The following is a 22,215-nucleotide window of genomic DNA, read 5'->3' as shown; positions in this document are numbered from 1 at the left end:
AAAAAAAAAAATTTACAGAGAAATTTTAGCTTAAAATCTATAGATATGAAGAAGAGTCTTATTTTACCTATTAAGAACAAATATTGAAATGCAAACTGCTCACCAGTAATAAGGATACTGGCCAGATACCTATCTACACTTTTCTGTTTCACTCATACCACCTGTCTCTACTTAATTTCTGGAAAGTACCAATAAATACTTTATCATTCACTGTATTCTGAGACTTTCTGGTGTTTTCTCCCATTCATAGAATATGCTTTTTGTAATATTGGCAACTCATTCAAACCAGTTTTCTTGGAGGGGGTGGAAAGGCCTGCTTCCTGTGTTTCGTTATAATATCCAGAGGCTCTTATAAAACTGACGTTGCTGCCAAAACTGTTTTCTTATTCTCTAATACCTGTACAGAAATCCACCTGTGGTATTGATCTAACGGTAAACTACAATGTTTTTTTTAATTACTTACTAGTATATAAATATATAAACATTTTTAATGATATTTTAATACTTTTTCATTTCATTTTTGATCTATATGTCTATTCTTATGTCCATGTCGGTACTACACTGTCTTGATTATTGTTACTTACTTTGTAAGTTTTGAAATTGGGATGTGTAAGTCGTGCTTTGTTCCTTTTCAAAATTATTTTGGCTGTTTGGGATCTCTGACTATTCCATATAAATTTTAGAATTAATCAATTTTAATTTTATTACACTCAGATATTTTTTTCTACATATACTTGTGGGCTTTTTTTATTTTTAATTAAGTATATGTAGGAACAAAAGGTTCTATAATGAAAAGTTACCCTCACCAGAGACAACTAATAGCTATTCACAAATAGTTGATTTTCTGTTCTGCTGGAAATTGAAATTATGTATCAAGCATATGTATATTAACATCTCTTTTAAAAAATGGAACATAGTATTTTGCTCTTTTTCTTTATCTTTTTTTTTCTTTGTCTATTCCAGGTCAACAAGTGTAGATCTGCTTTCTTTAAAAATGGCCACATAGTATTTTGTACATAATCTCTAACCAGTCCTTTCTTGATAGACCTTAAAATCTTGCTTTTACAAACTACTGCAGTAAAAATTCCGTATATACATATTTGTGTCCTTGTCCAAGTATGTTGGCAGAAGATATTACTCATAGTGGAACTGCTATGTCACAGGATATATGTATTTTTTATTTTGATGTATCATTTAGGCTTGGTTATGCTGCATTGACAAACTGTGTCTTCAAAACAACAAAGGTTTATTTCTAGCTCACTTGCCATTATAGATTAGCTGGTGGGCTCTGTTCTATATCATCCTCACTCAGGGACCTAGTATGAGGGAAACTCAGTCTCTAGGTTTCCAAGACAAAGGAAATACAGCAAATCTACACTGACTCCTTAAGCTTCTGCCCAAACACATGTTACTCTTTAGCTAAGACATGTCACATAGCCACATTAATTCAGACAGAATGGAGAGGTTCAATTCTATATACAGTAGTGCCCTCTTTTCCGTGGAGAATATGTTCTAAAACCCCCAGTGAATGCCTGAAACTGCAGGTATTACCAAACCATATATATGTTTTACTTACACATACATATCTGTAATAAAGTTAAACTTGTAAGTTAGGCAGAATAAGTGATTAACAACATTTACAATAAAACTAGAGGCCCAATGCACAAAATTCGTGCAAGGGGTTTGGCCCTCGCAGCCACGGCTACGTCCGGGAGGTCGTTCAGCTGTCTGATCTAATTAGCATATTATGCTTTTATTATTATAGATGAGAAATGTTAGGAACATACTGTAATGAAAATTATATGAATGTGGTCTTGGTCTCTCTTCCTCTCTCTCTCAGTATCTTATTTACTGTACTCACCTTTTCAATTATGGCTTCTCTTTGGAACATATGAATGTATCTGAATGGCCAGCATCACCACTCCTGTGCTATGGGAATTAGTAAGTAAAATGAGGGTTATTTGAACACAAGCACTGAGATACTACAGTTTATCTGATAACCAAGAAGTGATTCACAAGGTTGGGAGTGGGGAGGTCATGGCATGTATGGCGCAAGATTTCATCATGCTACTCAGAACAGTGTGCAATTTAAAACTTATGAATTGTTCACTTCTGGAATTTGTGATTTAATATTTTCAGGCCATTGTTGACCAAGGATAACTGAAAGTGAAACTGCATATTAGGGGGAATTACTATACCTAGAAGGCAGAGACCCAAAAATATTTGGTGAAGGGCATGACTACCACAGAACATGTTGCCAATTTTAATTTTGAGACTCTCTAAAGAGATTCTTCTACTAGAGTATGAACTGGTACAATATTTATTTTTCCCATATTTATAAATGGGGAACATTTGGCATCATTTTTAAGAAGGTACTTTTCTTTCATCCCTCTCCCACCCATATTATGTAAGTGATTGAAAAAAAATACATTTTTATCATTCTGTAGGTTAAAATGTCCTGTTTTGTTATTTTTCATTTACATCTTTAAATATGAGTAAGCCCTGGTTGGTGTAGGTCAGTTGGTTGGAGTATCATCCCATGCACCAAAGGGTCGAGAGTTCGATTCCCAGTGGACATATACCCAGGTTTGATTCCTGGTTTGGGTGTGTGCAGGAGGTGGCCAATTGATGTTTCACTTTTCACATCGATGTTTTTCTCTCTCTTTCCCTCTCCCTTCCTCTCTCTAAAGTCTCAATACAAGCATGTTCTCCAGTGCAGATTACAAAAAATGTAAATATGATTAAGATTGAGCATCTTTTTTCAAGTATTAATTTTTTAGGCCATTTGTATTTCTTATTTTGTGAACTTGCCTTTTTTTTTTTTTTTTTGGTAGAATGTCTAGTCTATTTTTTCTAATGTTATTTTAACTTGGTCAATAAATTTTTTTGTTTTATAATTTTTTTACTTTTATATATTTATGCTTATCAACCTTTTTTTCTTCTGGTTTCTGGGTTTAGTTTTATGTCTTATTTACAAAGCTCTTCTCCATTCCAAGATTGTGAAAAAAAAAGAACAAAAATCTTATGTATATATTTTCTTTAATTATAATACTTCTTTAAAACCTTGAACTGGCCTTTTTCTCTTTCATATGGCATCTCTTCAAAAACTTGAAATAGCCACTATATTCCCTTTTAAAGTATAAACCTTTCTAAACTATAAACATCCCCAGTTCCTATAGTGGTCCATCCAGTTCATCTTTGAGGCTCTGAGCTTTGGTGTGTCTAGACCCCATTTTTCTTTTTCTCTAAAACAAAAGTTTTGGACAGTGTATCTTAACGCTATAAGATTGCTTCCAGCTCTTAATGATATTCAAATGAATGCCAACAAAGTATTATCAATCAGAGGCCTTATGTTCACCTGTTATTAATAATGCTGTACAAATAATTGAAATTTCTCAAAAATAATTATAGAGGTTAAACATCATTTCTCATAGTCTTCTATGTTTGTTGCCCAAATTATGGGCCTACTTGCAGAACTGTTACAAGATCTGATTTTTAAACTGACCTTAAAAATGGCAAAATTGCCAAAATCGGTTTGGCTCAGTGGATAGAGCGTCGGCCTGCGGACTGAAGGGTCCCGGGTTCGATTCCGGTCAAGGGCATGTACCTGGGTTGCAGGCACATCCCCAGTAGGAGATATGCAGGAGGCGGCTGATCCATGTTTCTCTCTCATCGGTATTTCTAACTCTCTATCTCTCTCCCTTCCTCTCTGTAAAAAAATCAATAAAATATATTTTTTTAAAAATGGCAAAATAGATGAAACATCATAATGCTTTATTTTAGAATAATTGCCATCTCTACATTCTTTGCAACTCAGTCACCAAGTGACTGTAATTAGTGGCGTATAAAACAGATATTCCTGCTGTCAACAGTTACACTCTAGAAAAATCTTGGTTTATTTTAGAAGCTGACATTGTACCTCTTTAGCTACAATGACTTAGACATGTACCTGACTTAAGCATATAAAACTTACCATGACTGGCAAAAACCTAAAAGAAGTAAGTACCTATTACATTTCCAATGGCAAATTTAAAAAAAAAAAAAAAAAGGTCTAAGCCCTAACCAGTTTTGCTCAGTGCATAGAGCATTGGCCTGTGGTTCAATTCTGGTCAGGGGCACATGCCCAGGTTGTGGGTTCAATCCCCAGTAAGGGGCATGCAGGAGGCAGCTGATCCATGATTCTCTCTCATCATTGATGTTTCTCTCTCCCTTCTCCCTTCCTGAAATCAATAAAAATAAAAAAGGCCTAAGGTCTTTGTATCCATAAATAGCTAGTACATTTTCCAGTGGCAAAGGTATTTTGTTAATATGCACATTTCATTTTCTTTTTTTAGCTTCTGGAGAAATTAGACATTATTTAAACTATTAAATGCCTAAAATTAGTAAAGCTTACACCATCTAGACTCAGAGCTTCAGGTGTGTTTCTCTAATTACAAATAAAGTTAAATAAAAATTTATCTTCATTGCTCATCAGGAACTGACAAAAGTTTAGTAAAGGCTAAGTTTTCTAAAATTGCTATATAAAACATCTAGCAAACTTATTGGAGTTCTTTGAGAGCCCTAGTTTTTTAACTTACCAACCACAAGAGGGAGTTGCATGCTTAAATTATCTTTATTAAATTTTAGTTTTGACTGAAAGATGATCTAAAAGGTACTAAATATTTTTTTACTGTTATTTCTCCTTTTTTTTTGGTCTATTTCAGAGGACAAAATAGGTAGGTAAGTTTAGAAAACCAAAGAAGGCAATGTATAATAGATGTTAAATAGGTCACTTATTTCCTTGTTAGAACAAGCATATAAAAAGCCACTGTTCTGCAGTGTCAGCAACCTAAAAGTCTTGCCATATCTCAAAAATGTATTGTCTTACTAAGTGAAAAATATTAAGACTAAATATAGGAGACTTTAATATAACTCTCAACTTTTCTGTTAATATTTCTATTTCTTGGACTTAATATTAGAATTTTACTCTATTATCCATTAAAAGTCAAATTGTTTCATTATTTTACATATAATAGATACCCATCAAGTGACTATAATTTTCAAGGTTTAATATAAAAATTCAATTTTTATCCTCAAGGAACTTGAAGTTTAATTGAGAAATATACTTGATAATGAAAAATCTAAAGTGCTGAATTTTTCCAAATGTGAAATGAAATGAACTTTATTCTGAACTCTGTCTCAGATAAATTTCTTATCTCTGCTTCATTTCTCTTCTGGAGAATTCGCTAGTTCTTTCATTTGGGGTTGTTCTTTGTCTCCTCATTTTGGTTGTCTGTCTGGGTTTGTGACTGTTTTAGGTAGGTCCTGTATACTTCTCAATCTCTAGTGCAGGGCGGTGTTAAAGGCTGTTTCTGACTAATTGGATCAGACAAAGCCTCCAGAGACTGCCTCTGTCTACTGACTAATAGGATTCCAACTTGAATTGCCCCCAGGTATGGCGAGAGTTTTTTTTCAACAGGGTGGGGCAGTTGCTTCTGCCTGGAGCCTAATTGTTACTTTTATTCTCTGAAGTGGCCTCAGGGCAAGGTGTTTTCCAGTAGGATGTGTCAACTGTCTGTCTTCCCCCCAGGCAAGGCAGATGGAAACGGGGCGTCTGCCTTCTAAACTCTATCCCCTGAGTCCCCAGTCCTGGGTTCTGCTCTCACAGCTCCAGTCCATTTCACCCTCTCTTTGCCAGAGCACAAGGTGGGTGGCTCCACAGGGAATTTTTGTGCATTGGCCCTTTAACAGGATGCCTGAACTTTCAGCTGCCACTCCCTGGCAGACAGCACCCCACTGCTTTTCACAGCTAGATATTATGTGGGTACCCTCTTCAGCTTGGTGCTATCTAATGGGGAGCCCAGCTTCGGGATTAGATCCCAGAGTTCTCAGTGGCACCCATACAGCTGAGATATCTCTCCGGGACTTCATTTGCCATCTGTGGGTGCCTGGCCAGCCCTTTCGGGCCTTGGGTATCAGGTTTCTCTCCTGTGAGTTTTCTTTGATTATTTGGGAAGGCTTTCAGTATTTCAGTTGTAATTCCAGCTTGTTCCTAGGAGCATGTCCGTGCAGCATCCTCCTACTCTGCTGCCATTTTTTTGTGTGATGATGATTTATAAATACAGTGTAATGATCTATAAACTCTTGAAATAGTGGTTCAATGCAAATACCACAAATGAAACTGCAGTATAGTCTTTACCGAGACATTATGGTTTAAATATTTGTATATAATTGGATATTTCATTTTATCAAGTTATACATATTTGTATGCATACATTTATATATGTTCTGTATGCACATTATATACATTGCTTCTGTACATAGACACAATGCGTCTGGGTGAAGTCTTTTTTTTTTTTAATCCCTTGTCCCACTTTCAGTGGACCCCCTCAGTTTAAAAACTGGTAACTCCCTTCAGCCATTCTGATTCCCAGTTTCTCTGTTGTTTTCTTTATAGAACTTCACTTATTCAGCTATTTAACATTCTGGACCAACTTTTTATTTATTTTGCATTGTTATATCCTCATATATTCCACCTTGTCTTTCCATTCTACAATTTTTGTTCCAGTCTATGTATGAAATTTTCATTTCAGCAGTGATGTTTTTAAATTTCTAATACCTAATTCTCTAGCTCCTTTTTCATAGCAGATTTGTGTTTTATGGGTACATTATTGTCTCAAATCTGTTAATGATATTTATTAGAATTTAAGTTCTCAGCTCTCTCCTCAGTTATCTCTACTTAACCTAGATTTAGTCTTTCCCATTGTTTATCTAGATCTTTTTCTTATCAAATGTTCCTCAGATGTGTTGTGGTCCTTGTCTATTGGTTCATATTTTTTTAAAATAAAGGACTATGAAGGCTAATTGAAAATCTTGTGTAAAAAGTGAGATTAGTTACTTGGCAGACTGCTTTGTGTTGAATAAGTCAGGAGCCAGCTGCTACAAGAGAACACTCCATCATCACCACCTAGCATTCTCTACATTTGTGGACCAGCTTGAGAAATATGTTTGGGAGCCTTACAAATAAGCTTACAGGTACTTACCCTTCAGTGGGGTGGGGAGAGGTTGACTGTTCTATAAACAGACATCCAATTAAGCTCCTGATTTCTGGCTCATTCCTTACTTCTGTCTCCTGTTGTTACCTGTATTCTCCAAAGTCTAGAGACTCTAGATTTCTGCAGGGCAAGTTCTGCCTCTTTGTGTTAAGTGCTCTCCTTATCTATGAGACTGTAGCTTTCTTCACCCTCCGTCATAAGTCTATGCCATTTCATCTGCTCTCATTCAGTCTTCCAGAAACTGGCTGAAATCTCTTGTCCATTAATTGCCTACTTTCTGTGGTACCACTGGATTGTACCAGTTTTATTCATATCATTTTCATGGTGTTTTAAGAGGCAGTAGAATATATATAAATATAATGCTCAAATTATCCTTAAACAAAAATCTTAACTAATATAATTTATTCTTAATAGCTTGGCATTTTAAGTCCATATTAGTCTATCTCGGTGGTCGGCAAACTGCGGCTTGGCAAACCGCAGCTCGCGAGCCACATGCAGCTCTTTGGCTCTTTGAGTGTGGCTCTTCCACAAAATACCAACTTCTGCGCATGGGCCACAAAGTTTCAATTGCACTGTATGTACATGCCCCCACGTGGTATTTTGTGGAAGAGCCACACTCAAGGGGCCAAAGAGCCGCATGTGGCTCGCGAGCCATGGTTTGCCGACCACGGGTCTATCTATCTATCTATATAAAAGCCTAAGCGACTATTACAACCAGACGATAACTATGACGTGCCCTGACCACCAGGGGCAGACGCTCAACACAGGAGTGCCCTTCCACAGTAAACCTCCCACGGTCAGCCAACCTCCTGCAGTCCCTCCCCCTGGCCAGCTGGCCCCCATTGGTCCCAATCGGCCCTGATGATCACCAGCCAGGCCAAGGGACCCCGCAGTTGCACGAATTTGTGCACCAGGCCTCTAGTATATAAAAGCCAAGTGATCAGAACGGCGGAACAACCAGTCACTATGACATGCACTGTGATGGCCAACTGGCCTGATGTAGGCCCCAATTGGCCCCCCAAACCTCCTGTGTCCCCTCCCCCTGGCTGGCCTTGCCCCCGATCAGGCCCCCCTACTCCAATTAGTTTTTGAGTGGACAACAAGAAAAGATGGAGGCAGGGAGTGGAATGTAGGCAAAGGCAAAGGGGACCTCCTGTGTCCCCTCCTCGCCCCCTGCTCCACTGGCCTGACCCATGGTGGGGTGGGGGGGCAGCCGGACCCCACCCATGCACAAATTTGTGTACTGGGCCTCTAGTATGTAAATAATAGAAATGGAGAGATTTCCTTCAGCTTACCCACTGCAGTCTGTAACAAATCACCCCTCCTATGTAAGTACATGTTACTGGATGTGCATGAGCTTATTAATTCATGTGTATGTGTGGTTGGTATAATTTTGTTAGATAACAGTTATTTCATTATGCTAAGAGAAAGAAAAACATAAAAAGCCAGTCTAAGGGATTCCTTAAATCCCTATTCAATCATTTCCCATAGATGAGGTAGAATTTTCTAGCCTTTTCCCATAACTGTAGCCCTCATTTTTGTAAGCTTTCCTGAGTCTCTTTCCAAGCTTTTCCCTTTTTTTTAGACCCTAGAAATATAATTGTCATGATTCTTTCTTCCCAATCAACACCCAACCCTTTTTCACTTAGTGGAAGCTGATCAGAGTGAAAATGTCTATAAATAAACAATAAATATTTTTCTTCATTATGAGTCTGATATTGTTTCTTAATGGTATGTACTGTAATATTTTATACAATGCAGGTTAAAATTGCAAAAACTACAACTAGAAAAAAGTTTCATTTTAGCTGAATTTTTATAGCAACTTTTAGAAATTTACCTTGACACTTTTCTTTGTAATTTATTATTCTCAGATTTCTATGTAAAAATCCCAGACCACAAATGAAAAGGGAACTAGACACATAAAAATCTGGGCACATAGAAGAAAGAATTGCTAAGAAATAGAGATCATATCTCTTTCCTATTGTTTTCAGAGCATTTATAGTTTGTTTGTAATTAATAGACATACTTAAGAGATCCTGAGTAGCCTACAAACTAGGTTTGTCATTTCTAAGTAACATAGTCATTCTAAGATTTTATTTTTACAAGAAAGAAATACCTCTTAAATTCTAAGACAGTGGGTTCATAGTATTATTTTAGGGCTTCAGTTTAAGCATAGATATATTCATATTTGGTCATAATTTTTCTATTGAGACCTTCTCTTCATTGAGTATTTTTCCTCTATGGATCCCATTGTAGTAGCTCCCTGGTGGTGGAAGTGGGTTGCTGGAGCAGTTTGCATTTGCTTCTCCCAGGCACCCCAAGAAAATCACCAGCCTGGGGCTAAAGGTTATAATAATTTCAAACCCTGGAGTCTCTGTCTGCCCTGTGGTTTAAATTGTGACCACTCAAGTGTGTTATAAACTGAATCTTAATTTTAAATCTTTTCTCATCCCCCCTCTCCATAGATAATATTGAATGAAATCACAAATGCATATCTTATTTTCTAATTTCAGCATAAACAAACCATCATTTAGTCATTAGAACCACTAAGTAAATGTCTTTCATTATTCTTTTACACATTTAGAAAAAAATATAACAACTTTTTGGGAGAAAATCTTCAGCATTTTAAGAAATGCTACTTTTAAATAATTATTAATTTGAACAAATTGTTAATTGATGCCACTTAAGACATGTTGGTTGGTGGCTGGAGTTTAGAAATGAAGGAAAGTATATTACTTCTGCTTTGCCTTTGCCTTTCCCTACATTCCACTCCCTGCCTCCATCTTTTCTTGTTGCCCACTCAAAAACTAAAATCCATGTCCTCCTCGTCTTTTAGGACAATAAATAAACCCTGATGCAGAATTCCTATATTTTGGTAATAGAGGGATAAAACTGTGCAGTTCAAATAAAATCAAATTAATAATACAAGCTTGACAAAACAAGCTGGGATAGACAGGTTTCAACCAGGAATATGTTTACCTTCAAAAACACCTCCCTGTGTTACGCAATGTACTAGTATATTAAAATGGCAGGGAAGATACCAGGATTTTCGTGCTTATCAGAACTAACCATGGTTTTTAAAACTGAAACATAATGCCCTGTATTTGTTTCTTCCAGTAAATAAGAAAGGAAAATTACGGAGGGAAACATCTGTGGATTGTATTAGTGTCATATTTTTGTTGGGGAAAATTGTCAACTGTTTAAAGTTCATTTTGAAGTACTTGAGACTAACAGCCTTCCCCAATCCACACCCTAATTCTGGTTCTAGAATACACTAGATTAAGTGACCTGAATGTATGTTAATATGCCATAGCCTTTCCCTTATTTTTTAGATTTATGGAAGTTTGAGTTTAGTTGAAGATGACTGTTCAGCATTAATCTAATCTGTTTAATCTGCTTGTCTTTTTATTTTAATTACTGTTTTTCATTTTTAAAGGTCATTTATTGTGCTTTTCCAAATCTGCCTGTTTTCTCATGGTAGAATCATCCCAAGCTGCCTTTTTATAGAAGTGGATTCAGGTATCTTCACTTTCAGTCCAGTATCCTAAAAAACATGAGCCTCATATTGTCCAGGGATGGCTCACAAGAACATATATCAATTTTTATGGCTTAATAGGTTTCCCAAGCAGTTCATCATTCATGCTACAAAATTACTTGTGTGCTTTTTAAAAATATCTTAGGAAAATATTTTTATAAAATGTGATTGGAATATAAGAAAATATGTTTTTGATTTCTCTCAATATATAGTTTTTACTCTGCAATTTCAACAACTTAATGTTAACATTTATGTGGATTAAAATCAATCCATTTTATTTGTTGAGTCATCAAAATAAATTAAACCTAATCCACCCCTTCTAAAATATTTATAAAATGTTTCTATTAGAATACCTCTGCATAGTTCAGACATATCAGACTTTTTGGAGTAAAAGGGCTTTCAAGAGGTCAGATATAGATTAAGTAGTAGTAAGTTGGTTAATTGACTAGACTAGAGCCTTTAGAGAAGTAATAGCCTAAAAATGTTATCTTTGGCCAGAAAGTGGGTTTATCCAAACCCTTAAAAAATTTTTTTTAAAGAGTGACATTTGTCCACTTAAATAATTAAGGTAATTTTCAAGTTAAGAAGTTTTGAAATTTCAAATGTTTAAACTCACAATATTTTGTTTTAATGTATCTTTGGCACTCTTGGCAAACTCTTGTCACAGAAATATTCATTTATTTTTTTTGCCAATGCTGCTGAAAGGTTAATTGACTAAAGTGGGTGAGTTCTCATGTTTACTAATATGTATTGCAGCTCTATTGGTACACCAGAAGGCCAGAATGGAACGACTTCAAAGAGAACTTGAGATTCAGAAGAAAAAGCTGGATAAACTAAAATCTGAGGTCAATGAAATGGAAAATAATCTAACTCGAAGGCGCCTGAAAAGATCGAATTCCATATCCCAAATACCTTCAGTAAGTCTTTCTATAACTGTTGTGATCTCTGTGCTTGAATGTGTGAATAGGCAATCTGTCATAAGTATAAAAGCTTGATCTAGTTTTAAAAGCTCTTAATTCATACTTGTTCTTCTGTTCTTACCTTCCCCTGCCAAACTCAACTTTTTCTAACTAATTACACGAGAATTCAATGTAGATCCTTCTCACATGGAATTATCTTTCAGCTGGAAGAAATGCAGCAGTTGAGAAGTTGTAATAGACAACTCCAGATTGACATTGACTGCTTAACCAAAGAAATTGATCTTTTTCAAGCCCGAGGTAAAGTTCAGTGCATATTCAGCAGAAATTCAATGTATAAATATACCAACTCTTTTCCTGTGGCTGAAAACAGATTTATCAATCACAGTCTTATTGTTTCAGATTTGACTTTGGATCCAGATAGTGCTAAAGAACTATTGGGTTTTTATGTTCTCTTCTCTACCCCCAAAAAATATTATATATTTGATTGAGGAATAATTTGATACATTTATATTCTTCAAATCTGCTTCAGTCATGTGTTAAGGGAAGACAAGGATTAGTATCTCTGGCTGCATTGTCAAAAGTATTAGCCATTATGTATTAAGTGAAATGTGTTATTAGCTATTATGTATTAGAGAAATGTGTTACAATCACATTTATTAACATTAAAATGTATGTGCTCAGGCACCTTTTTTGTATTTCCCTTTGCCCTTTTACCTTTCAAGAATTATGCTTTTCAAAACATAATTTAAAGCATCCCCACCTAATGACACTATCTTAATTGACAAATAGAGAAGAGAATAAAAATATTGCTTGTACATTTTTAGAACAATGATAGTTTATTATGCTTGAACTATTATTGACAAGTAATCGATGCTTATTGTAGTTTTAAAAAGTTGACAATTTAATTCACTTTCATAGACAATTAGAATGAAATTTTATAACTTAAACCTAATTCTGAGGTTGGGAAATAATAGAAATATATACTAGTAAAATGGAAAAGATAGGAAAGGGAAGGAAGCCAACAAAAAAAGAAGTCCTTAATAATACTTTTGAGTGTGTGCCAGAATCCATTAAAACTGAAAGATGATTCATTCTATTTTCTTTTAAAACATTAGTAAGCTGTTTATCTTGAAACATTCATAGCAAATGCCATAATATAACTTTGGAGAGAAAAAGAAAGGGCTGGTCTAGAAACTATAATTCTGAACTTGTTCCTTTTGTTTAAAATCTGAACCATTATATTACATCAGTGCAAGGTTTTTATACTTATTGGAGGCCACGCTGTTTAGTTGCTAAAGGCCATGTTTGGTCACTTAAAATTAAATTTTAAATTGTTAAATTTTTAGGTATTTTGTCCCATAGAACAGGGGTCTGGTTCTAATTATGTCACTGTATTACTAGCATTAATTTGACTTCTTCCCCAATTTACCACTTATAACCTCTCTTACAAGTACTGTACTATGCCTAGCTCAGCTGTTTTGAAATCCTTACATATAATTTGAGATTAGAGGTACAAAATAAATGAAAAGCATTTCTGTGACTATTTTTTAGAAATAAAATATTTGGTTTTTAAAAAATAAAATATCTGGAGCTATAAACATTGAAATATTTACTTTTTATATATTTCAGGACCACATTTTAATCCCAGCGCTATTCATAACTTTTATGACAATATTGGATTTGTAGGTCCTGTGCCTCCAAAACCCAAAGGTTAGTGTATCCATTAAGTGTGAAAACTGTTACATATTGAAAGCAAGATTTCCGAAAACTTTAGCAACCTTCCTCTCTAGAAGTGCTTCAAACCTAGACATTCTTGGATGGATTCATTAGGAACATATTTGTTGATTTTTATTTATGTGCTCAGAGTTGGAGAGGATGCAAAAGTGTAATGTATTTAGCTCTTAAAAAGTAGTAGGTTTCCTTAGGATTCATTACACACTCCCAAAATATCAATCTTGGCCAAAAAAAAAAAATCATCAGGTGTAAAAATTTGTATTCTTTATAATTTTTGACAAATGATGAGGAAGATATAATAGGAAAGTTTATTTTTCATTAGTAGCCTGTTTTATTAAATTTATGCATAATTTTGTATAATCAAATACTGTGAATTTCAGATAAGTGATTTTTGAAAACTATGACCTACTGTCATTTTACATCATTGATATTCATAGAGTATATGCTCTACAAACTAGGAAATGTCAAAATATGTTTGTGGAATTTTTACTCCAGGCATTAATTTAAGTGTAATTTAATTAGGCCTACCTAATCTTGATATTTTGTGACTTAAATGTTTTGAGCTGAAATGTAATGAACTGTTACTATAGCAGAGCAAAAGTGAGATTAGGGTATTTGGCACAGTACACAAGTATTCAGACACTGGATGCTATTTGATGTTAAGGAAGGAATAAAGAAAATGGTGGCATAGCCTATTTCCTTAAAAAAAGCAAAGTAGGTATTTCAGATTCTGAATGAGTTGCCTCTAATCTTTTTACTCTTTCAAAAATCAGAATCTTTCTAAGAAAAATTTTCTCTTTTGCTTCAACATAAAGTACTTGTGTGTTGAGGGTAGGAGAGAGGTGGACTATATATAAAATAAGACTGGTTTTGACAATTATTGAAGCAGGATAAGTGCATGAGGGTTTGTTTTACTATTATCTCTACTTTCGTATATATGTTTGAAAATTTGCATGGTAAAATTTTTTTTTTAATTGATTACTTAAAAGCTTTTTCACAAAATATAGAAACTTGTAGCTGGTTATTTTTTAAGAAATAACAAATCAATCATTTTTGCCTTGAGGCTAAAATGAGAAGTTAGTAGTTTCACGGATTTATTTCATTCTTAATATTAGATCTGCTTCACAATGCAGTTCTTTAAATAGCTGAAATTGCAGGTCATCTTTTGCAAAGTAACTTCTTTTTTCAATTCTGATGGTTTAGTTTCCAAGTACCTTTAATAAAAAGATTTGTAATTCTAAGTTCTAAGTGAGATTATGCAGATGTAAGAAAAGCAGTAGAGATTGTTCATTTAAAAAGGTATAGCTCCTGCCGAAACCGGTTTGGCTCAGTGGATAGAGCGTCGGCCTGCGGACTGAAAGGTCCCAGGTTCGATTCCGGTCAAGGGCATGTACCTGGGTTGCGGGCACATCCCTAGTGGGAGATGTGCAGGAGGCAGCTGATCGATGTTTCTCTCTCATCGATGTTTCTAACTCTCTATCTCTCTCCCTTCCTCTCTTTAAAAAATCAATAAAATATGTTTAAAAATAAAATAAAATAAAAATAAAAAGGTATAGCTCCTCTATTAATTACCTTAGATATTACTAATTAAGAAGACGCTGGTATTTAATAATAAATTGAAATGTTATTATAGATTGAGTGGCCCCTCCTACCTAAAAATCCTTTGTAGTTAAACAAAAAGGGTAGACAATTTCAAAAATGTGCCAAGAATGTTTTCTAACACCAGAGTAAAACAAATTCTAGTAACTAGGATGGATCCCCAGATTAAAATAATCATTCTATAACATGTTTCCCAAGTATGGAATATGAAATAAATTTAGATGGTAAAAAGTCAAACTTTTTCAACTGTATTTATTTTAAGGTGTTTTAGGGGATACTAACTAGTATTGTCAGATCCTGGATTTTTCAAGTATTTTCAAGTTGCTCATGCATGTGCCTAAATATTGTGACCAATGCCTGAAGTTGGGAGTTTTGCAATAAAGTGCTCCTGAAAACTAATCAGTAAATAAGGTACTGCTAAAGGGGCATGGAGTACTAAACACCACTTAATTATTTTTAAATTATTATAAAAACTTACTATATTTTCATCTAATAATACAATAGTTTGTCTTTTAAAATAGAAAATATATCATTCAGTTACTGTCTCAGTAACTGAATGATAGTAGGGAGAATTTGCAAATTAATACACACTGTTTTAATAGTTTAAATCATTAAATACACACTGATTTAATAGTTTAAATCATTAAATTAAAAACCTGACAGGAGAGCTCTAATAACTTTTACTTTAAACTTTCCCAAAATAATTTGAAGGAATACTATTCCAAATTTATAATGGGATCCCCCTAAAAAAGATCCATTAAGTATAGTTTCATTTTAGTCACAACTTTGGAGAAATATAATAATTTCTCATATTTAAGATACCTCTATTCATTCAAACACTCTAGAACATTGGCCTCTTAAAGCTGCAGTGACTTTATACTATCAGTAAGAAAGATTAGACCTAAAGGATATATGATTTATCTAAGATCACAGAGGAAAGAAATCAGGAATTAGTAGCAAAGCCAGATGTAGAACTCCATTCTCACAACCTTCAATCTAGTGTTCTTTCTACTGCTTCATAATAAATTTGATTTAAAAATAAAATGAAAAATGGTAAAAATTTTTACCCTGTTAACTTCTCCAGGCCTCTTATTAGTTATATAAGATTATAGAAATTATTTTATCTTTATATTTTGTTTGTGTTCAAAGCTTACATTTTCAGCAGATAGAGAACATTTAACAAAAACTTAATTCCTGGTAGAAAACAGAAATATAAATACTGCTCAGTGGGAAATGAAACTCTAACTTTAATATAAATTCACTGTAAGTATTGTGTTATAGTAGGACACCTTTCCACAATCTTAGGTGACATTATGGGAATCTTTGCTATCAGTCACTATATGATTTGATTTCCCTTTTCTCCTGCTATAAATTGGGGAAAATGATGCTGGCTTCCCCTTTTAGAAGATATTGAGGTGACTGACTACATAATGTCCATGTAGCTATTCCCCAATGGAGAAGTAACAACTTGATAGAGATTGGTAAGGACCAAGCTTGTGTGTCAGTTTAGATGCTTCATCTGGTTAACAACTGGCTTCGTGCTGTGCGGTACAAATAGTGCTTAAGATTGCCAGTAGTTTATGACTTGGTGATTTTCCCTTCTAAAATAATTATTTTGCTTCCTTACAGATCAAAGGTCCACCATCAAAACACCAAAGACTCAAGATACAGAAGATGATGAGGGGGCTCAGTGGAATTGCACTGCCTGTACTTTTTTGAACCATCCAGCCTTAATCCGCTGTGAACAGTGTGAGATGCCAAGGCATTTCTGAGCCAGTAGGCCTTACTTCTTCTCCAAAACCACATCTGAAGTTCAAGAACTAGTCTGTCATCAGGGGGAAAGTTTCACTGCTACGTAGGATTTTGTCAAATTGAAGGTGTGACAAGATGGTGTTTTGCTAATGTTAAATGTCAGCCCACGGAGCTAATAATACCTCAGTCTAATATCATGGGCAGTTGAAATTCATCACATGAAAGGTAATCTGCTGAAAGACTTGGTTGCCCGCTGCCTAACCATGTACAGTGTTACCAGTAGCCCATTATGGATAATTCTCGATATGTTGATGCCTGCGTGTTCCCAATACCTTTTTCCCCTCATGTCACTACTGAATTTTGACAGGAGGAAGGAATAAAATGATGGCTTTTTTTTTTAAGCTTTCAGTGAAACACTACAAACGTGAAGAAAAAGAACAAGGTTTAACTATTTAAAAACTGCTGCCGCATAGTGCCCACGGATAGGGGAAGAACTTCACAAATCTGTGGTACTCTTGGCCTTGTCTTTGTCTTCCCTGAAAACGTCTCCACTCTGAAGCCAGCATCTAGGGTCTAAAGATGTAAAGGAAAGCAGCATGCTTTGTCTGTACAAACATGCAGTGAAGTACCCCAAAGCTTTCCTACTGTACAGATCTCTCAAGTCTGCTTTAAGTGATTTCTTTTCTCCTTTATTATTTCCTTATATTTCTATATGTATAGTGTAATAGTCTTTTGTTAACTAATTTTCTTTTTTCCTTTTAGTGATTAAGCACGATCATGTCCCTTTTTAAGCCTTACCCAAAAGAAGCAATGCCTTAAAATAAAAAAGCATTAATGAAATGAAACTATGCACAAAATAACTTTCCTCTACTTATTCTGTGCTTTTACCCTCATGAGTGCCGATATTCTGTGAAGACATACAGATGCTGCACAATGAATTGCAAAAGATATTACAAGACCTTTGTCTATAGGTCACATTATATACGGACTAGTGGTGGGTGAAACAACAGTGTTTTGTCTTCCACAGGGAAGCTTAAAACAAGATATTTTTAACCCACTGAAAGAGCAACAAGGTTAAACTTGCTTCATCTGCCTGGTGTCCCACAGAACTTCCACAAGAGATTACTATTGGGAAAGTACAGTTTCAAAACCAGCAACAGCAGCAGTACCTACAGCAGCCCCTTTCTTTTTTTTTAGAGAGAGAGAGAGAAAGAGAAGTTTAAATGCTTTACTGTTGGGGCAATTTGTTTCTAAACCTGACTTGGTGGCAGTATCATGTGTATTTATAAAACAAGGCTAGTCATATTTAGGACAACTGAAGAAAAGCTGGAAAAAAGAAAAGCAAACTTGAACACTGAAGCAACCTCAAGCATCTCTTTATTTTCATGATATATTTTTATAAGGAAAATAAATAGTCAGATGATCAGGAATGTATATAACTAAATAAAATCAAGAAAAGAAATAACAGTATGCATTTAAAAAGAATTATGAAATTATATAACAGTGCTTAGAATGGGGCTAATGGAAGTGCTGAAATGTAGCAAAAGATAGGAGATAATGTAGACTGTCACCCATTGTAAATGTTTGCAAATGGATATTTTTTAAATAAACAGGATTATTACAGGTGATCTATATGAATGTCAAAGCCTTGAATTCCAGGTTTTGCACTGTGTATATGTGAAGAAATATGACAATCCTAGTTAGACAGTAGACCCACAGCCCTTACATTTGATGCATTTTGCTTTAAAAATAGGCCTTGTTTTTCAGCTTCCTCTGCAGTTCTATGTGAAGATTGATAAATCAGTTTTTACTTGTTTTATTAATAAAATGTAATTTGGATATCTTGAGTTGATGGTTTTGTGATTTAGCTGGGTAAACTATCTTTGTAACAGATAAGTTATTTATAAAAATTAAAAAACTTATATTCTAATGTGGATTTTGTGACTTGTTTTTAAAGTTTGTGGGACAGGAGATAATTTATAGTTAATTGAAACCAGAGAAACTCATTGTCTGGAGTCTTCTCATGACATCATGGCATTCAACTACATTTCTTGGATTATTTTTATTAATTTCCCCAGGCTTTTTTTTTTTTTTTTTTTTTAAATTAAATCTTTATTGTTCAGATTATTACATTTGTTCCTCTTTTTTCCCCCCATAACTCCCCTCCTTCCAGCTCCCACCCCACCCTCCACCCTCACTCCCCACCCACTGTGTTCATCCATAGGTGCATGATTTTTGTCCAGTCACTTCCCGCATCTCCCACACCCCTTTTTCCCCCAAGAATAGTCAGTCTATTCCCTTTCTATGTCCCTGATTCTATTATAATCACCAGTTCATTCTGTACATCAGGTTATTTATTCACTTGATTCTTAGATTCATTTGTTGATAGATGCATGTTTGTTGTTCATAATTTGTATCTTTACCTTTTTCTTCTTCTTCCTCTTCTTAAAGGATACCTTTCAGCATTTCATATAATACTGGTTTGGTGGTGATGAACTCCTTTAGCTTTTCCTTATCTGTGAAGCTCTTTATCTGACCTTCAATTCTGAATGATAGCTTTGCTGGATAAAGTAATCTTGGTTGTAGGTTCTTGGTATTCAGCACTTTGAAAATTTCTTGCCATTCCCTTCTGGCCTGCAAAGTTTCTGTTGAGAAATCAGCTGACAGTCGTATGGGTATTCCCTTGTAGGTAATTGAGCCTCTTTCTCTTGCTGCTTTTAAGATTTTCTCTTTGTCTTTTGCTCTTGGCATTTTAATGATGATGTGTCTTGGTGTGGTCCTCTTTGGATTCCTTTTGTTTGGGGTTCTCTGCGCTTCTTGGACCTGTAAGTCCATTTCTTTCACCAGGTGAGGGAAGTTTTCTGCCATTATTTCTTGAAATAGGTTTTCAATATCTTGCTGTCTCTCATCTTCTGGCACTCCAATGACTCTGATATTAGACCGCTTAAAGCTGTCCCAGAGGCTCCTTACACTATCTTCACACTTTCGGATTCTTTTTTCATTTTGCTTTTCCAATTGGGTGCTTTTTGTCGAATCTTTGGTTTGATTATTGTACTCCTCTGGTCTGCTATTGGGTATAATATTCTTTATTTCAGTCCGTGTATGCTTACTTTCTAATTTCTTTATCGTAGCATCGAGGGTCTCATTAGTTTTCGTGAGGTTCTGCACAAATTTATGGCAAGCCCTCAAAATTGCGATTCTTAGCTCCATATCCTCCATTTCTGTCATGTTTTTTTGTCTCCGCATCTTTTATGCTTTCTTGGTGCACCCCCTTGTGGTCTCTGTGCGCAGTCTTGTTCTAGCCAAGCCTTAATTGTTGTAGTTAACACTAGGGGGATTTGACCCTCAGGCCGACTGGCTATAGGAATCAGCTGTGCGGAAAACGTCTGTCTTCTGGGGAGGCGCTAATCCAGCCTTTGCCTGAGGCGATCGGCAAATGGCTGTGCGCAGGCTTTGGGCGGGGCGGGCTCAACAGGGCGGGCGGAGGGAGCAGTTATGGCCACGCTCAGTCCCGTTCCCAGAGGCTCTGCTTCTCAGAACCCCGGCAGCCGCTGCAAACCTCGGAGAGAAAGCTGCCCTCAGGTTCCAACTGATGCCGGGTAATCCCGCTTCTCCCGTTTGAGTCTGGGTCCCTAGAGACTCGCCCGGATCTGGAGCCCAGAGTCTGAGACTCACTCCCGGCAGAAAACGACAACCGCGCCCTCAGCCACCAGCCCGCTTTCGCGCGCACCTCGGTACCTTTGTATTTTCCACACTGCGCCGCCTCTGAGCCTCGATTTGCTGTTCTCTTTCCTTCTAGTTGTAGAGTCTCTCTTCAGCCAGCCTTCCTGTGGTTCTGGGTGATGTCCGTTCAGTCTTTTAGTTGTATTTTTGAAATGGTTGTTTGCGGCAGCGGTCTCCGGTGTTTACCTACGCCGCCATCTTGGTCGACCTCTAATTTCCCCAGGCTTTTTAACTGATGAGAGAAACCAGGTTTTTCAGCTGAGCAAGAAAAATGAATATAGCTTCTTTTTTCATAGTTAGAGCTTTTCCTTTCCTTTCTTTTGGGTTTTTTTTTTAAGTTTACCCCATTGTTGAAACTGTGATTTCTTGGGTCATTTAGCCTGAGGAGTCATTTAGTTAATGTTTGCTCTCGAATAATGTGTCGGTGCTGAGAATGGTGTTTCTCTTGAAGAGCACCTTTGTATTAAGAGTTTTCAACAACTTATGACTCAGTTTTTCTGAACTTGAAAAGAGCAAAGTAGCACTTACTGATCCCCTTGTGAACTATAGAAAACTCTGCCTTGCCTTGATTGGTCTTTTAAACCTGGTGGGACAGAAATATTCTCTACCAGGTCTGGAGACCACCTTCCAGGACTCATCGCACTAAGAACCTCAAATGGGAAGATGGACTTCTGTTTCTCGTCACTATCTCTGGGTGCTGACATTCTCTATATTTTAAGGGGAGGTGGATAGCAAGCAGTGCATGTAAACTGGACTTCTCAGGAAGACTTTTATATTAACAAAATGTTGACCAGTATCTACTGTCATAAATACATTATATGGAGATGGGTGTTGTATTACAAATTTGTATGGGGGAAAATAAAAATTTATTTTGCTGTTAAATTTTTTATTTTTTAAAATAACCTGGATCAATCTATTGTCTTATGCAGAAAACCATAGTCCAATATTAGCTATTAACTTTTTTTTTAATCCTCGCCAGAGGATATGTTTACTGATTTTAAAGAGGCAGGGAAAGAGGAAAAAAAAAATCAAAAAACATTGATGGGCTGCCTCCAGTGCGGGCCCTGACCAAGGAATCAAACCGAAGATCCAGCCAATGGAGCTGCTCTGGCCAGGGCTTAGCTGTTAACTTTAAACATATTTTAATCAAAGCATTCATAAATAGCAAAGTTAACTTCCATTTCAAAGTTTCCTCTGCCCCAATTTAATGTTGATGGGAAGTTTTTAGTGAGCAATGATAGAAGTGAATAGTGTAAGATACAATATTCAGTCCATGAGTAATTAAAGTTGGCTGCATTGCCTTAGAAAATATAAATCCGTAGTGACAACAAAGGACATTCCAGATTTAATATCTGCCTGCTGGGTGTTAGCATAGTTTTCCATATAGTATTACAAAATACTTCTATTTCTCTATGACAAGTGAACACATTTCTGGCTTCAGTTTTCAGAAGCTACAATTAGATCCATTTTACTTGGAGATAAAATCGCCCTGGGCTGCATTTTAATTTTTATTGCTTTCATCTGAAAATATAATCAGGCAACAGAGAAAAGAAAGAACTTTTTCTAAAGAAAACAAAATTTTGTAGCTTTTTATTTCTCGGGTTGGGTTTTTCCCCTCTATGTAGCAAGCTGTTTGGATTTCTTTTTTAAGGGAGTGTAGTTGATCATCCAAAAATGTTTGATAATGCATTATGTTTGTAACTATGAATTCCCTATATTGGTTCAAAAATAGAATTGCTGTGTAGTATAATAATTTATTGATTTACCTAGTTGCTTGGAAAATTATGAAAGCAACTGCATTTTAACACGGACACATGGTTGTTCCCCAGGTCGACCTCGCAGATCTCAAGATTCAAGACAGTTAAACTGTGCCATCTCCCCAGATCCACTCCGTAACCTTGGGATACTTCCTTGTTTT

At 35.7% G+C, this 22,215-nt stretch overlaps 1 protein-coding gene across 5 annotated transcripts in view; it reads left to right on the top strand.

Moving 5' to 3' along the window:
* The window catches only part of TAB2 (TGF-beta activated kinase 1 (MAP3K7) binding protein 2), a 61,662-nt gene extending 43,241 nt beyond the window's left edge, over nt 1-18,421 (top strand). For 3 of the 5 annotated variants that reach the window (XM_070417494.1, XM_070417492.1, XM_070417493.1), the window contains 4 exons: nt 11,326-11,486; nt 11,693-11,786; nt 13,119-13,199; nt 16,452-18,421. In XM_070417494.1, coding sequence (XP_070273595.1) covers nt 11,326-11,486; nt 11,693-11,786; nt 13,119-13,199; nt 16,452-16,594 — 479 coding nt within the window. In that variant the 3' untranslated portion in view covers nt 16,595-18,421. The remainder of the gene's footprint in view (nt 1-11,325; nt 11,487-11,692; nt 11,787-13,118; nt 13,200-16,451) is intronic. The other 2 variants (XM_070417495.1, XM_070417496.1) reach the window with 2 other exon arrangements.
* The last annotated feature ends 3,794 nt before the right edge of the window (nt 18,422-22,215 follow it).

The sequence above is a fragment of the Myotis yumanensis genome, unplaced genomic scaffold (assembly GCF_028538775.1).
Source record: "Myotis yumanensis isolate MYYU_CA2020_CCGP unplaced genomic scaffold, mMyoYum1.0.hap1 SCAF_6, whole genome shotgun sequence".
Classification (NCBI taxonomy): Eukaryota; Metazoa; Chordata; class Mammalia; order Chiroptera; family Vespertilionidae; genus Myotis; species Myotis yumanensis.
This window is presented reverse-complemented; position numbering and strand designations above follow the sequence as displayed.